This window comes from Euphorbia lathyris, chromosome 2 (genome assembly GCF_963576675.1).
Source record: "Euphorbia lathyris chromosome 2, ddEupLath1.1, whole genome shotgun sequence".
In the NCBI taxonomy this organism is placed as follows: Eukaryota; Viridiplantae; Streptophyta; class Magnoliopsida; order Malpighiales; family Euphorbiaceae; genus Euphorbia; species Euphorbia lathyris.
The window spans coordinates 27,604,683-27,623,114 of record NC_088911.1 but is presented as its reverse complement, the minus strand read 5'-3'; the positions used below and the strand labels follow the sequence as shown (position 1 = coordinate 27,623,114).

At 36.7% G+C, this 18,432-nt stretch overlaps 1 protein-coding gene across 1 annotated transcript; it reads right to left on the bottom strand.

Moving 5' to 3' along the window:
* Window positions 1-2,076: 2,076 nt before the first annotated feature.
* Window positions 2,077-11,388, bottom strand: LOC136220258 (phragmoplastin DRP1A). Its single transcript, XM_066008062.1, has 16 exons — window positions 11,019-11,388; window positions 8,350-8,413; window positions 8,131-8,235; window positions 7,824-7,925; window positions 7,414-7,464; window positions 7,244-7,305; window positions 6,819-6,909; window positions 6,313-6,377; window positions 5,548-5,742; window positions 5,209-5,328; window positions 4,909-4,979; window positions 4,576-4,801; window positions 4,003-4,053; window positions 3,229-3,457; window positions 2,620-2,759; window positions 2,077-2,519 (listed from the first exon to the last, which is right to left on the bottom strand). The coding sequence occupies exons 1-16, from the start codon at window positions 11,145-11,147 to the stop codon at window positions 2,391-2,393; spliced, it is 1,830 nt and encodes a 609-aa protein (XP_065864134.1). The 5' UTR covers window positions 11,148-11,388; the 3' UTR covers window positions 2,077-2,390.
* Window positions 11,389-18,432: the final 7,044 nt, after the last annotated feature.

Sequence of the window (18,432 nt, the reverse complement as noted above, 5' to 3'; positions counted from 1 at the left end):
CTGGGTTATCAACACCCGTGTATATAGCGAGATTTGGTATTTTAAAATGCCTATCCGTTTCCTCTGCTTCAATCCAAGCCGTGAAGGGCGAATCTCGATTGGCGAACGGATTATGCCTGGCATTCTCCTCATTCATGCGAAGCACCGCAGCTCGAACTCTGTCGTCAAAATTCTCCGGATCCGCCCTTGGGCGACCCCTCCGTGGAGATCTGCTTGGAGAAGATGATGAGCTAGATCCCGAAGATGGATCTGAGGGTGATCGTCTGCCACGCCCGCCTCCGTTTCCACGTCCGCCACCTCCTCCACCTTCACCTCCTCCGCCCGGGGGAGCCTGACCGTTACCCCCTCCAAAGCCTCCTGAAGGAATATGCCCATCATTCCCGTGGTGTGGTGGTGGTGGTGGCCCGCTTGGATGTGGCGTGTCTACTGGCCTTTTGCTCTGTCTACGTCTAGTAGGTGGGGGTGATCTGCCTTTGCGGGAGGGTCTCGGTCTTCAGGGCGAAGGCGATTCGGACCGCCTACTTTTCTCTTTTCTACGCTTTTTGTGTTTTCGCCCTTCCGATCCACCCAAGGAGAGATTTGACCGTGGTCGCCTTGGGATATCTGATCCACCCAGATTGATCCCATGGCTAGTAGATCCGCCAGCAAGAGTTTGATTGTTCATTTGACTTCCTCCTGCGCTAGCAGGGAATAACTCTCGATTGATCGGTCGTTCTCCCAGCGCCGTCGTGGTAGTTACCATGGATTCCGTATTGTGGGCTTGGAGAAATGAAGAATGGTGGGCGTTTGGTCCTAGAGTCATCTGGGGCCAAGAAGATATCGTAGATGAAGGCGCTAAGCTCCAAACCGGAGGAATGGTCATGAACGACCGTAGGCGATCACCTGTTTCAGGGCCAAACTTTTCCCCTATAGCTTCTGCACACATGTTGATGAATGCGTCCGGGGGCATACTACTTTCAGCTTGTATTGTGGGAGCATTTGGATCAGTGCGGCCAGCACTAGTTATTGGTGGTGTTTCAACCCCTGAGGAGGGGTTATGATCTCCATTTGTCATATTTCTTCTAATCGTGAATGAAAACCCTTTATTTGTTTAAGTATTCCACGTTCACCGCACCAATTGATGACAAGCGGAGAAATTCTGGTCAACTTCCGTCCCTGTGGGGGCGTCGTTGGGTTCGACGGGGGGAAGCTCCGATGCCAAAGTCAGTAAGGAAGAACAAGAGGGCAAACTGAATTGACAAAGGGTAAGTGAATGTGTACCTGGATAGCCCGAGACGTAGGCTATATATAGCTAGAAAGTTGTAACCTTCAGTAACTAGAAAGTCTCCATTAATGTTCCATTAATGGCGGTTACAAGTTATCTTTAAGCTGGCGGTTAGCCAATTAATAGCTCATTAATGGTCTTTATGGCCAGGTCGGCCCAACCGTTCTAATGGCGAATGAGTGTTCAAGGAGATTCGCCTCATAGGTTCGCCGGCGGGTCTCTTTTGATGGGACCTTGATGATCCGCCAGGCGGATCTCTTTGAAGGATCAATGCACGGCGCTCTTTAGGTGAATATCCCGTTTAGTCCTCGGGATAATATCTCAATGTTATCAGAGTTTAACCACTCAAATATAAGCATTTACAGTGTAATTGTGAATAATTTATTTTTAGTAAAAAGGTTAGATTCAAAATAATTTATATGTTGCTACTAATGATTTAGGTTCAGGCCCAAACAATTTAAGAATAAAGAGTAACGTAAAGGATTTGTTTTTTTTTAACATGAAGTATTTTTTTTAGGGATAAAACCAAATTTAACTTTAATATTTCTAAGTAAGATCAATTTTAATTTACGTTATTGAAAATTAGAAAAAATTGGTTTGATTGGTATTTAACGGTCAATGCATTACTAACAAAATTAGAACCAATTAAGATTAACTTGAGTGTGAAAGACTGCAAATTGCTATTAGAGTACTAGTATGCGCAATAAAAACTTTAATTGGAAATGATAGTGTGCTTGACAATTTCTCGAACCGAGAGATCGGAATATAAAAAGGGTTTGAATGAGATCTGTTGCAGACATTATTGCACTTCCTGGGGACATAGGATTAGTTTATAAATTGAGTCAAAATTTAAATTAACAACTGATATGAGAATTTGATATTTTAAGAAACATTTACAAATTTGATCTCTTTTCCAAGTTTTGAATTTGATGTATACTAAAAGTGGCATATCAAAATCATATTGGATCGATTTTTTTTTTTTTTTTCTTTTACACCTGAGCTTATTCTGGTGAAAGTTTCTTTCTTGTGTTTTTTTTTTTTAACTATTTTGTAGTATATAATATTTTGGTATGAACTGAATAAAGAATGAAAGAATACAAAATTGAGAAAGAATGGATCGAATTCACTACTTGGCCCATGCTACTGCATCTATCTCAGCTTGGGCACTTCTGTACAACTCCAGTCTCTTTGCAATGTTGATACGTCGTTGCATCACTGCTGGGTCCTCATTCAACAAATTAGACAATTGTTTTGTCTGAAACACATAAAAATAAAACATTATTGCTTATTAGCCCCTTTTGGCTCTTTCTCATGCCCATGAAAAAAGACCAAGAAAATAGATAAAAATATCTCACCTCTTTCTTACCCAATTCTGCAAAGAAATAATCAAGTAAACTGCGTTTGGCTTCCCGCACTTGACAATACACAACGGACTTGGGTATGGAGTTCCTCAAACTTGCACATACCATGTTCACATAGGACAACACATTACTTCCTGTAAAAGAAGAGTTCATGAGTACAACACCAAAATCATGAGACAATCCGCTTGACACGACTCATTTAATAATCATGTGTTATATATAGATCAATTAAAACGATCATAACACTATGACTCGTTTTGACACCGGTCTATCACTATCCAACCAAGCAAAGATGTCAAGATCTTTAAAAATCTAAGACATGACAGTCTCTTTAAGCTAAGCATAAAAAAAAAAAGGGCGGCCCGGTCGCACTACGCGTCCCCGCTGAGCGAGGGTCCGGGGAGGGGTCCCACCACAAGGGTGTATTGGGGGCAAGCCTTCCCCTGCCAATTTATTTGGCAAGAGGCCGCTCCTAAGACTCGAACCCGTGACCTCTTGGTCACACGACAACAACGTTTACCGTTGCGCCAAGGCTCGCCCTCTTTAAGCTAAGCATATCTTTCCAAAATTAATTTGCTACATTAGCCACTTCTATCTACTTACCAACTCGCCTAAGATATGAATCGTTGTATCTGTCAAAAATCGAATGTGTTGGATTTCCACCCTTCTCAATATCTTGAGGAAGCTTTCGGAAAAATTCAACAGTCAAGTAACAGCACTCCATATCAACTAGCTGTAAAGTTGCTTTCCTGCTTTCTTCTCTCATCCTTTCCAATGACTCAATAGCAGCATTGCTGACTTCCACTCTCAAACTTGGGTATTGCTTAAGTTCCTACATGATTTACAAAGAAACAGTACTCAGATGTGATGAAATAGATCACTGAGTACTTAGCTTTCGAGGACAAAACAATAATGGGGAATTTTTTACAATCATTTTACAAAAAAGTTCAAGAGTGGCAAAGGGATGTAGTGGTGAGGGGTAGAGGAAGACCTAAGCAAACTTGGAGGAGGGTGATCGAGAGTGAGTTCATTGGGGATTGAGGAAAATATGGTAGTGGATAGGACAGAGTGGAGGGAGAGAATTTGTGTCGCTGACACGACTTGATTTCATGGTTTTATACGATGGTTCATGTTAGCCGACCCCGCATCATTTCGGGACTAAGGCTTTGTTGTTGTTGTATTTTACAAAAAAGTTCAACTTTTCCCACCAAGTGATGCTTAAGGAATCTGCATCATTTTTTAGCAACTAGCTAGAATTTATCAGCTAGTAACATATGTGTGTTAGTGTTAAAGCAAATAAATATGCATGTGACAAGATTGAGATACAGGCGAATGAAACTCAACAAAGCTCATTAAAGTGACATTAGAGGTACTTGCCGTAGTTTCATTGATAGACTTTTGAACCAGCTCCTTAAGTAATGAATGGACCTGAAATTATGAGAGAAGTGAGTATTGTAACTTGTCACATTTTATAATATACATCTGCAGTAAAAAAATAAGTACCATACCAGTCTTGGGAGCAAGACTTCATAAGTAATAAATGCCAATCACAAATCAAATCCCATTTCATTTCCTTTAACTGTGAACTGTTTTTAAGTACCTAGAAAACTTCCCAAACTAAACAAAATTATGTCTAAATTTCTTTAACTCAGGTAAAGATCAAGAAGGTAAAGGAGCTGATAAGTGAGGATTTATACAAGAACAAACGTAGCAAAACATGCATTACTTAAATCTGGGACGAAAAGACATTAAAAGAAGACATGTGGATATAAATGGCAAGTAAATGCTGACACATAATGCGGTTACAGAATTCACATTCTCCAAAATAAAGGGAAAAAATATGCAGATTTTGCAGTTAAATTCCTCTCAGATTAGGCATTGACCATAATATTATCACTGAAAAGTTATTATTTGCTAATGGAACCACTTGCTATGAATATGAATGCATACCGTATCAACAGCTGCCTCAGCAGGACCTCTAATAGTTATCAGAGTAGATTCAATAAGCCGGCGGTAACCCTGCTCAGGAGCAATTAGATGTGGCTGATACCCATCAGCTTCAGTTATTAGTTTCCGCACATTATCCATTGCAAGCTGCTTATCAAATTGCAACCTCTTCAAAGCAGATGGTAGCTGATTATCAAACACAAGGTAGATTTTGTCACCTCCAGCACGTCTGCAGATAAGTATTGTCCAACTCAATACAGAAATTGCAAACCCACAAGATAAATTACACTAAGCTTATATCCATCATAAGAAACTCTCGGAATGCAATATACATACATGCCATCGAGGTGCTCTTTAAATACTTGATCAAAAGAACGGCAGATTTCCATTATCATGTATAACTTCCCCTGCATTTGAAAAGAAATAATGCAAGTTACCAATGTTTTTAACAATAGACTATTCTGCTGGTACAAATAAACACTGATTCAGAATCACAAGGGAAAAAGGGAAGAGAAAATGTATCATAGCAATAGCATAGCCTGTTGAAAGGGCTTAGCCAACTTCCACCACATGGACAATAATGTAATGAACCAAAAACAAATAGAAACTGAGGAATTAGATGAATTCAATGCCCACCCCAGCATCAGTAGCAACAGGCTTCCCTAGACGGCTCATTTCGGCTTCTAGTTCCAGAATAGTTTTATTTATTAGAGACTGAAGTCCAGGTATGCGAGACTTGATAACTTGCTCCAAATGCTGAAATTTTAAGAATGAGCACAAAACATTAGTTCAAGTACCACTACTACTGGTAATTGTCTTTCTTTTCTTTTCTTTTCTTTTTTTCATTTTTTGTAAGCAATTCCATCTATAATCAAATAAAAGAATTCACTCAGAAATCTGTAGTATGTGTATATGAAAGCAAATGCATGTGTATAAGCATGCTTGTTATTAAAATCTCAGAACCTCCCTGCCTACCTTGGAAAGCATCTTTCCCAAATGCTCAGAGCCCATCCTTTGAGCAAGATGACGGTACTCAGGGCTAGTTTGAAAATACTCCCTTTCTCTACGTCGAGCTGCAATCATGTCCACACTTTTATTGATATCAGCTTGAGAGCGATTAACAACACCAATCCACGGAAATTGCAACTTATATGATCTCCCTTCCAAGATCTGTAGAAAGCCAAAATATTTGGAATAATTCATTGTGATAAAAATTGAGTACTGCCATGCTAGTGATAGATGACAAAAGTGATTAAATTGAAGAATGACTTTTCTACTACAACATCTAAACTTTAACCCTGTACATAATTAAAATAACTAATTCGAGTATCTACCAAGGAGCACCATATATGAGTTTGTATATTAGCTTGTACAACGAGTTCAAATGCAACACAGATATATTTTATTTTGTAGTATATGAAGTTATAATATTTTAACAATGCTTCTTGATAGATTAGTGGGACTAAAAATAGGATCAAAATTTTTATTGCTTGCAGTCCATGTAGAAATAAATGACATAATCAACCCACTGGGAAAAAAATTTGATGTCTAAAACTGAGAATCTTGTGGAATTTGAGGAAAAAAATTAAGCAAGAGATCAGCAATGGAGAAAACAAATATCATCAGGAGAACAGAGCCCCAGAATATGCAGATTTGAGGAAATGAATGCTGAAAAAAGGAAAAAAAAACAAGAGAATGACATAACAAATTCAAGAAATGACTTCAAAAGAGTGAACTTACATCAACAGCATCAGTACCCTTGTCCATAAGATCAATCTTTGTAAGGACTCCGAATGTCCTCCCCCCTAAAATTTGGAAATCAAGCATATTCATTATATATTGTCCAAGTAAAAGGATAACCATTGAGTATGAAAGTCATAGAAATTCTGCCGAACTTGAAACAGCATTGGCGAGCAAATAATATAATCTGGTTCAGGGAACAGGCAGTGTTTATATCTAAAGATGTTTGAATCCTACAGCTAAAACTAGCAGAAAGGACGAACTGATTTTGTTGTAGACTTGATACCGAATCCACCTATTCTCCTGCTAATGAATTTAAAATTGACACGTTCCATTCCACCAGAAAGGGGAAATCATTTGGTTTCACTCTTTTGATATTTCAAATTTGCACTTGTTCTCAATTCATCACTTCTGTTTATCTTTTATATAAGCCAGCAGTTTAATAACAAACCCGACTCAATAATGTGAAGCAATGAATTGGATGCAACATCTAGACTTGTCCTTACCTTTGGGGTCAACTTCTCGAGAGATTTTAATCGCATCTGATGTAGCAAGATCTTGATTGGCAGGAGAAATCGCAAGAATAATGCAGTTGGGCTGCAATTATGAACACGTATGTTTCAATAAACTTCGCTTAAGATTATCCATCCAAAAGACTATAGACTGTGCCAACAGAAAGCATCATTTTATCCATGTGATATGATATGGGGATACTAGTGATATTGTGCCACTACCTGTGATGTACATATTCACCTAACAAGATTAAGATGACCATTCTTCCCATTTCAAGTGTCTGATACAATACACATTGTCAAAAGACTTGGGACATCTAATCAACACCAGATTCCATCAAGTTCAACTCGATCACTAAGCCGACGACGGATTTTCAAGTCTTCAGATGAAGAATTTCCAGAACAAGTAACTATATTACCTTCTCAATAAATCCGCGGATCATGTTCTCAATATCTTGTACAGTACTTTCAGGTTGACCGTCTACAATACAAAAGTAATATATTGTCTTTTAGTCTTGTAATAACTGATAAACAGGAAGAATACAAACAAACATTATATCATACACGAGTTAGGTAGCAAATAACTCACCAACAGCTACTTTAGTGAGACCAGGAAGATCAACCAATGTCAAATTTACAACTGCAAGGGTCAAACAACTGACATATATCAGATAGCTCAAGAAGAAGAAAAGTAGCTTTGAATTTAAACCAACTCAGAATACATTATGAAAATTCTATTATCAATCTGATGAGAATCATTTATGTTGTTGCATTTTCACATCAATATTAAGAACAGAACAAAATCGCCATTTGTCATTTTGGAGTTAAAAAAAGAAAATGACATAGAGCAATTAATTCTCCAACCTTGAATTCTTCACTCTTCAAATCAAAACATTCATTCAAGCAAATAACTGAACATAAAATAGACAATCTAACAAACTTAAAAGCCTATACCACATCCATTTTCAGAGTAAGAAGGGTTCAGGCTCTCCATCTAACCATTAGGGGAAAAGATGCTAAGATGGATTGGAACAGTAGAGACTTGTTTGGAGCGGCCAGTCTCCCTATCAGTCTCATCGGAGATCTCTTGCCTCACAGCAGCTATACACAATGGAAAAAGTATTAGCAATTGAGGGGAAGGAATACATACCAAATAATTTCTAAAAAGTCAAGTCAATACACTACTTCATATAAATAGTTATCATAATTTTTGTATTCATGAGCAGTGGATTCAAAAGAAAACGATAGATATTGCTAAGGCACGCAGCCTGGAGAGAGAAATAAGGATTTCTAACAGATACGGTACCAAAATCAGTATATTTCTTCCTTGGTTGGTGCATAAATTCAGCATATTCTTTCCCCTCATCAATCCTATGAAGCTGCAGGACAAGAGGACGCCGTGTAACAATCCCTGCATGCAAAGCACTTGGATCATTGCAAGGAGAGGAGGAAGATATATGCTTGCATATAAATCATCTGTATGTTCCTGTTAGTGGATATGACTATAATTAGCAGAACAATTTACCTGATCCACGAGGTAAGAAGTCCTTCCCAACAACACTCTCCAGCACAGAAGACTTCCCAGAACTCTAAAATCAATGACAATGATGGATTGCAAAGATCAGTTTTCCATTTTTAAGACAAAAGCACTATAGGGGCATGAAGCCTACATAGCTCCCAGTCCAAATTATTACCTAAAAGTACAGAAATAAATTTATAACATGAAGTGCTGAAAAAAGAAAGGCACAACACATGATACACAAAAAAGAGAATAATAATCTTTTAAGATTAAGCCATCAAGAAACACAATATCTGGGATTTTCACCAAATTCAGTCGTATTGTCCAAATGATTTTTTCCTCCTGGAATCAAACTTTCAAAGATCAAAAGTCTAAATGCCGATTTTGTATAAAGAAGAGTACCCAGCACTGATCAAAACTGTAAATTGCGATCAACAGAACTTTCTGCAGCTGCATGCATAGGATTAAGCTAGTCAGCAGGTCGATAGTAACAATTTGGGCCTACTGGTCTGTTCCTGCTCATTATTTCTTTCTATTGAAAAAGAAAAACTCAATAAAAACAGTGAAAAACAGTTGGCCAGGTAGTACTATATCCGTGCACATATATTGGGATCAACTTTTGAGGGTACTCCATAGACCACTTATACAATCAATTTCAACTAAGGAACATTGTTGTGAGGTTTTTGAAATGAATTTTATAGATAATCAGTAAGATCTTACTGAGAGAATATAGAATTTAGCTTCCTTATAAATGCTGCATGCTTTCAGGAAACCCATGAAGCAAATGTATTGAACATAGGGAAGGAACTTCATTCCAATGAACTTATTATTTGAATCACATTAGATTGTTAGGTTATTAACATCTGACAATAAATTAGTTCCTCTAGTAATTAAGAACTCTGCTCATATATGGGCTTTTAACAAAAATGGCAGAAAACTTTTAGAAAATAACAATAATAGCATTAAAAAAAGTTTATTACAAACTTAGCAGTATCTCCATTGTATCAATTTGGTATTCGAGATATAAATAACTAACTGATACCGCGTACTAGGGCTGTAAATGAGCGGAAGCGCTCATGAACGGTTCAGTAGTCGACTCCATAAAAGCTCGACTCAACTCGATTCAATTTATAAATGAGCAGCTCGTGAACAAGCTCGATATTTCGTGAATAAATACATGAATAATATTGGATATTATTTATATTTAATAATTATAATTTGACATGGCCATTCTAACTTTTTTTTTTATTTGATATTATAGTAAAATATAAATTAGATTAGAAGGATATGGAAGAGATTTAGGGGTTTTTCCTAAATCATTATCAGATCACTTCATATATTCATCACATTCACTTCTTCTCCTCTTCCCATTCCTCATTCCGTTTTTACCTCCCTCTCCGCACATTATATTTTATTTAATGACTAAAAGAAGGTTTTTAACGTTTATGCATGTAAAATTGTATTATTTCATTTGCTAAACATGCTATTATTTTATTTGATATTATTTCGTTCGCGAACACAATAAACGAGTTTGTTCATGAACATGCTTAACAGGCTGCTTGTAGGTAAAGCTCGAAAACAAAATAAACGAGCTACTCGCAAGGAAGCTCGTGAACAAAATAAATGAACAACTCACAAGCTAAGTTCGTGAACAAGATAAAAGAGCTGGCTCGTGAACCAATGAGCTTCTAAACGAACCGAGCTCAAATACCAATTTGAGCTCCAAACGAGCTCGAAACTCGGCTCGATCTCGTTAATATTATAATGAGCCGAGCCTCAACAGGCCAAACTCGGCTCGGCTCGATTACAATCCTAGATACCAGGGAGACTGGAGACACCATTATGCCCCTCATTGTATTGCAAAACTATTTCTGTTAATATTTCTAAAAAGTTGTCATTCTTTGTAAACAGCTCTTCCTTGCGACTAATTCCTATGTCCTTTTTTAACCAGATTGAACTTCTAAAATTTATCTATATATCTTGCGCAGTCTAAGTTATACACCCACCTATCTCATGCTTCCATCAGACAGAGCATCACTTACCATTGAATGGAATTTCTCCATTCAGTATATTTTGGTCATGCAATTGCAAACCCGTAATGTACAGAAAAATGCCTTCAAGACCAGGTGACGAAAGCATAACTCTAAATAGCTCAACCAAGCTTTTGTGAAACGTGGCATAGCTACTTCCGACGAACAAGTATTATGATACTCTTAAGGTCAAGATTGAACACTGAGAGATACGATCAAAGACCAAACACGTTAAAAATCAAAAGTAAAAACTGAGATTTAGGCATCCCTTGAAAGTTGTTGCTGATTTGTTCACGAGCTAGAACCAACCATCGGAGTAAAAAGATCAAACGAAATTTCAAAAAAAAAAAAAAAAAGAAATGATAGAAAGGATTTCTCGAGTCGAAACTAATTTAAGCAAACACCAAAAAATTACATAACTGCTTACACTTAATGGACTGAAAACAAATGATCTAATCATTAATTAGCACTTATCTTACATATTACCAATGGCAATTTATTCACATGATCTCAGGCAAAAAATAAGATCCAACCAGACGCATTCAGTGTTATCAAGATCGACAGAAGAAAAAAGGAAAAACAAATGATGAACGAAGTTGAATAAAGAAACAAGGTCATTAGAATAAAAAAGAACGATACATATACCTGGCCACCAACGACCGCAATGGCGGGTAAAGCGTCCCAGAGAGTAGGCAATGCACTTTCTTCTCCGTGATCGCCAAGGGCCGTACACGCTCTTTGTATCTTGTTCACCAGTGATATCAAATTCTCCATTATGTCGAGATCGAGTCACAATGGCAGGTCGATCCTTTACTTGATCGATCGTGATGGAAAATGGCGGGTAAATCCGAGGTGAGAAAAGGAATATTATAAGAAATTTGTGGTTAAAAAGTGGAGGATGAAAGGGGAAAATAAACGGCGCAATTTAGCTTCAAATAAAGAGAAGAAGAAGAAGACATAATCAGCCAAGAAGTGGCTGGCGAGCGAACCGGGAAATTTGAAGGAAGGTCTGTTAAGAAAGAGAGGAAATTTTCAAATTGTTTACACATTTATCTCTTTTACTGTACTGCCCTTATGGTTTCAATTTGCAAAAAGTGGGGTGTCATTGATGTTTGAAATATGTTTTATTAATCAACTTCGTTTCATTTCATCCTAATAAAATCAATCAATTTTACATTTTATTTCAATAAAATCAAGGTTTAAGTGTTAAAAAAAAAATTTGATGTACTTTCTCCTATTCTTAAATCGGTACAATATAAGTTTGGGTTCGAACTCTCAACTGTTTGATCTAAAAGACTCTGATATCATGTCATGAAATCGTTTGAACTAAAAACCCATACTATAGTTAAGACACACATTTGTTAGGTCTTCTCTATCCATTTATTGCTAAAGTCTTCAATTTGTGAGAGGCTATCAACTGGCTTAAAGATGTTAATGATAATAAAATTCTCTTTAAAATGAATTTGCATTTGCTTATCTAGGCTTTCCACAAAAATAGCCATTTCAACTTTCACATAGGAATCAGCTATCAAAAAAAAAAAAAAAACTTTCACATAAGAATCTAGTAAGATGAATGTAGGGTTTTGTGTTAAAATCTTTTCGATACTTTTATGTATCTCTTGTTTGTAGATTAGCGAATTATGTAGTGATGTGATATCAAAATCACAAAAGTATGGAATAAATGAGTTTGAAATTAAGAAGCCTAGTAGAAGCATGATGGATCTATTGGAGTTGTCAATTGAACCTATGACGAGGAATCGTGCAAAGAAAGATCAACAAATGCTTAATGGACTCATCTTGAGTTATCTTGAGTTTTTTTTTTTTTAAACAAGGAATGAATTCTAGCGAAGTCATTAGAGATTGTGTAATCTATATATATAATATAAAACAGTAACGATGGAGCTGATGTGTCACTTCCTCCTTTTTTACTGATAAAAAATATAATATAAAATATAGGGTAAATAATTATAAGGTCCTTATGTTTTTACTTAACATGCTAGTAAGTCCATCATATTATTATAAGGTCCTTGAGTTTTATCTTAATCAATTCTTTAATCCTTCTATTTGTTTTTGTGAATGAAAGTCCGAAATTACCCCTGGTTATATACATAAAAAAAATATCTTTTAGTTTCAAATTTAATCTAATTAATTTTAATGAAGTTTTTGAACTACATATACACCGAAATTAATATACTTGAAAAAATGTATTATTAATTTTCTTAAATTCTAATTATTTTTTTTTATTTTTTAATATAATATCTTTAAACTAACATTAAATATTATTATAAATTTTTTTAAAATCATATATTTTTTTTCTTCATTTAGTAAAATTTATTAGAATTGTAAAAGGATAGTCTTACTCCTATTTTAATAATTTTTGAAATATTTTTTATTTATTTTTTAGTCAATAAATTTTACGTTATTAAATTAAAGTTCTATAATTAGATAAAAAAAATTAATAAATCAATTACTTTATATTGGAGTTTATATTGGAGAGATTGTGATTATGTAGAAAAAAAGAGAAAAAATATAAAATAGGAAAAATAGATGTTTTATTAATAAAACATAAAGTTCTCCTTGTTAAGGATAATTGGCAACCCCATTCTAATGTTCTCCTTGCTGCTGAGGAGTTTAGAAGAAATGTGGTGGGATGGAATAAAAACATCTTTGGCCATATTATCCGAAGGAAAAATAAACTCTTAAGGAAGATGGAAGGCATTCAACGCTGTTTGGAGATCCGTTTTGACCACAGTATGAATTGTCATCTTAGATCTCTCCAGAACGAGCTGGAAGCGGTCCTTAGACAGGAAGAGCTCCTTTGGTTCCAGAAATCTAGGAAGGCTTGGATTAAGGATGGTGACCGGAACACCAGATTCTTCCACCTTTCTACTATTATTAGAAGGCAAAGGAACCAGATCGATGCTATTAAAGATTCTAATGGTGACTGGATTTATGAGGAAGAAGATATTCGTCGCCTTGCTCTTGAGTTCTATAAAAACCTCTTTAAAGAGGAAGTTGTGGATCTGGACAAAGCCCACTCTGGGGTCACCTTTCCTAGGCTGGAGGAGGAGGTAATTGTTGATGCCTTTCATCCTATCGACCGGAAAGAAATTGAACTTGCCTTCACCAGTATTGGAGCTACTAAAGCTCCAGGGATCGATGGTATCCCTGCTAGTTTCTACCATAAACACTGGGACTCGGTGAAGGAAGGTGTCTATAATTTTATCTTTGGAATCTTCCGCAGTTCCAACGAGATTAGCCTGGTGAATAAAACCCTCCTGGTTCTGATCCCTAAGGTTGAAAAGCCCTCCTCCTTTTTACAAATGAGCCCGACCAGCCTATGTAATGTTTTATACAAAGCTATCACTAAGATTGTGGCGAATAGGATCCGGCGGATCCTTCCTGAGATTATTAGCCAAAATCAAGGTAGCTTTGTTCCTGGTAGGCAAATGATGGATAATGTGGTAATTGCCCAGGAGATGGTCCATTCCATGAAAATGAGGAAGGGTAAGAAAGGGATCGTGGCTCTCAAGCTTGATCTGGAGAAAGCTTATGATCGTTTAAACTGGAGCTTTCTTTTGGATAGCTTAAGTAAAGCTGGTATTCCTGAGAACTGGAGGAGTTTGATTGAAGGTTGCGTGTCTTCTCCTGTTTTCCAGGTTCTGATCAATGGAGATATGTCTGATGAGTTTTCTCCTTCTAGGGGTATCCGTCAAGGAGATCCTATGAGCCCTTTCCTTTTTGTGATAGCAATGGAAAGGCTGGCTCACCTAATTCAAGAAGCTGTGAATAAGGGGAGTCTCCATCCTGTGTCCATTAACAGATTTTGCCCTCCTATTTCCCATTTGTTCTTCGCTGACGATGTGATGATCTTTGTAGAAGGGAATGAGGAGCAAATTGGTGTGGTCATGAATATCCTGGAGTGCTTTTGCGTTACTTCTGGCCAGAAGATCAATGTCCACAAGTCCCGGATGCTTTGCTCTAAGAACATGGATAGAAGCCTCTGTAATAAGCTTAGCGATCTTTCGGGTATCCCTCTTACCCAATCCTTGGGAAAGTATCTTGGGATCCCCCTTCATAGTGACAGAGTTTCCAAAGCCTCCTTTAAGGAGACTCTGGACAAAACTAATGGGTTGTGTGCTAGTTGGAAGGCCAATTCTCTTTCCTTGGCTGGCTGTCTAACCTTAATTTAGTCTATCAACTGCGCAGCTCCCAATCATATCATGCAAGCATGTAAGTTGCCTAAGCCGGTTCTCAATGAGCTTGATAAAATCAACCGGCGTTTTCTTTGGGGTGAGTCTGGAGAGGGTAGGAAGATTCACCCAGTCCCTTGGAAGGAGGTCTGCCAGCCTAAAAGCAGGGGGGGTCTTGGCATCAGACAAGCTAAAGATAACAATAAGGTCTTGTTGATGAAGCTCCTCTGGAGAATGTGGCAGAACCCTTCTTCTCTTTGGGTTCGATTGCTTTGTGGCAAGTATCGAAAGGACAAAATCTTTGGGGGCCCTAAAGAGAGGATTGGCAATTGTTCTTTCCTTTGGAAAGGGCTCAGTGCTGTGTTTGCTGAGTTCTGCACGGGGGTTGGCCTGGAGGTGGGTAATGGTAAGTCCATAAGCTTCTGGTATGACACCTGGATCAGAGATAAACCTCTTATAGAGGTTTGCTGCTCTCCTCCGCCTAGCAATTTCCGCAACTGGAGGATTGCCGATGTGGTGGACTCTGATGGGGACTGGATTTGGTCTATGTTTGATTCCTTCTTGAGCCTTGATTCTCTCCTCAGAATCAGCGGAGTGAAGATTAGTAACCTTGAGGAGGACAAGGATATGCATTGCTGGGCCCTGACAAAAAATGGAGCTTACTCTTGCAAGTCTGCCTTTGAAGCTTTTACTCTTGACAGCTCCGACCCTCTTTCGGACACTTGGAAATCCATTTGGGCTCTGAAAATCCCTTACCGAATGAGGAGCTTCCTGTGGCTTGGAGTCAAGGACAGGTTGCTGACTAATTCGGATAGACATAGACGTCACTTGGCGGATTCAGGTGCTTGCAGTAGATGCAGAGGCCAAGTTGAATCTTTGTGCCATGCCCTTAGGGACTGCCCTAAGAGTAAGGAGGTTTGGCAGAAAGTTCTTCCGCACCACATTCTCCCCTCCTTCTTTGCCTACCCTGAGAATGACTAGTTCTCCAATGGGGTTAAAGGTAGGTTAATGGCTAGCATGGAGCAGGGATACATTTTATTTGCTATTATCTGCCACCACCTTTGGAAGTGGAGAAACGAGGAGATCTTTGGTGAGAAGACTGTTTTTATTCAGAACTTACCCGAGTTCTTCTCTAAAAAGCTCCTTACCATTACGGGGAGCTTCAAAGGGGACCCCCTTGCCAATTCTACCCAGAATAAAGAGGTTCAACTCGTTGGGTGGTGTATGCCGAAGGATGGGGTGGTTAAGTTGAACATGGATGGCTCCTGTCTCAACAATGGAAAGATCGCGGCTGGAGGCGTGCTCAGGGACGCGGGAGGTGCCTGGTTGTCTGGATTCACCCATAACCTGGGTTTGGGCTCATCCTTTTCAGCGGAACTTTGGGGTATTCTTTCTAGAGTCAAGCTTGCCAGAAATCTGGGTATTAAAAGGCTTGTTGTGGAGTCTGATAATATGGAGGCTATTAGTATGATCTCTAATAATCATGCTTTTTGTCTTAGTAGCCAGAACCTTATCAAAGCAATAAGAAGTCTTGGCTCCTCCTTTGAGTCCTTAGAGTTCAGCCACATCTACAGAGAACAAAATCGAATTGCGGATCGCTTGGCGGCGGCTGGGCACGAGGGGATGTTAGGTGTTTCCACCCTTTCTGATCCTCCTATCTATCTTTCTTCTCTCCTTTTAGAGGACAGAGTTGGGGTTAGCTTTCCTAGGCTGATCCCATGTTAGCTTTTGTCTCGGTGTTGGTTTGTTTTCTTTCCTGTTTCTACCAAAAAAAAAAACATAAAGTAAAGGGTAATTTTGGTATTTTAAAATTTATTTAGTATAATTTGACCATTGACCCAAGTATAAGGACTAAGGAGTTAACAAAAACAAAAACTGGGGGACTATATAATTATTTCTAAAAACACAGGGACTAAGTAGTGCATTAGGTAAAAACACAAGGACCTTATAATTATTTATCCTAAAATATAATATATTTACTTTAATTATATTATTATATTTATTTATAAAAAGATTATTCTATCCATACTATATCTAAGAGTTCTACAAAATTTAAATTAATCCCTAAAATCTCTATAATTCTTTGCATATCTATATCTAAAAGTTCTACATAATTTAAATTAATCCCTAAAATCTCTTTAATTCTCTGTATATCTATATATAATATAAAACAGTAACGATGGAGCTGAGGTGTCACTTCATTATTTTTTACTGATAAAAAATATAATATATTAATTTGAATTATATTATTATATTTATCTATAAAAAGATTATTTAAATTAAATGTGAAAATAAAATAATAATATTTAATTTATATAGCACCTTTATATCATTAATTGTAATTATTAAATTATATTTTTGTTAATATTTATATATTAAGATGAATCCGTGCATCACACGGGTCAAAAACTAGTTATTATATAATATAAAACAGTAACGATGGAGCTGAGGTGTCGACTCCTCGATTTTTATTGATTAAAAATAATATTTTTTAATTATTATTTTTTTTCAATTTTTGTTAACATTAATAAATAATTATTGATTAAAAATATTAGATAAATGATGAATATCACAGAAGATGTATTCGGCCGATAATTATCTAATTGTAAATCTTCAAATTGAATACGTACAACAAATATTAAAATATTAGATGAATAAAATACTCTCTTCTATAATATCCTCTCCTACTTTCTCTCTTTATAAAATATCCAATTTTAGTGCAACTGTTTATCATTTTATAACTTTGAAATACTAAACGTTTGAAATACAAATAAACTCTAATTTTTTAGTTCACTCATGATTAAAATTATTATAGTTATACCTTACATCTATTTGATTTCATTTAAAAAAAATAGTTGCATTTTCCATAAAAATAGCCCTCAATCCACTTAGAGTCTACCAACTGCATTTCCTATCAATCTACACGATTCATCACCCAGAAAGACTTCTTCTCTCACATCAACACTACCCTTCCTTATCTTATCCCATACGAATTCTATTCTCTATTACGGTTTTCAATCAATAGAATTGTATTAAGACTAAACTTCAATTAGGCGTTCCTAAACCTATCACAAGATTTGTATATATATTTACATAAACTGTGCATTTCAGATCAGTGGAGTCGAAGCTGTTGGCTTCTTTCAAGGATTCTGATTTCCTTTCTTTCCTATTAGCAAATCACCAAGTTCATATAATTGAAAAGAAGCTTGGATCAAATAAATAAACTTTCACAGGTAACAGAGGAAGAGTATAATTGATGGAAGAAAATTCTCTTATAATTCTCTTACCTTACTACATATATTGATAGGTATTTATAGATTACAAACATGACTCTTAGTAAACCACATTAACTCTCTATAAATACAGATACAGAAATGACTCTTGGATAATCCATTGAATCAAATTAAAGACTATTAATTATAAGTTCATTATTTCAACACACCCCCTTAAACTTATAATTTTTTTATCCCTTAGTAACACCAAGAACAATTCTTAATTTGCTACATTTTCGAACTTCATCGTTATTGACCTCTTCACTCCGAGCTTTCATCATTCCCATTATTATCTCCATCGTTTTCTTCGAATTTGATTGTTATTGACCTTTTCACGGAGTATTCCATCATCGACATTATTATCTCCATCCTTTTCTTCTTCCTCATCATCATCGTCATCCCAATCATCTTCGTCAGTACCATCAACATCACTATTATTATCGTCAACTTTTATTTTGGGGTTTGGATGTGGAACATAACTTGAAGTGCACCTTCTACATGACATTGACATAATACTACTCATGTCAGTTCCCTGGACTTCTTTCACTCTTTCCTTCCTCTTTTCAACTTCAGTGATGTCTTTGGGAAACATCT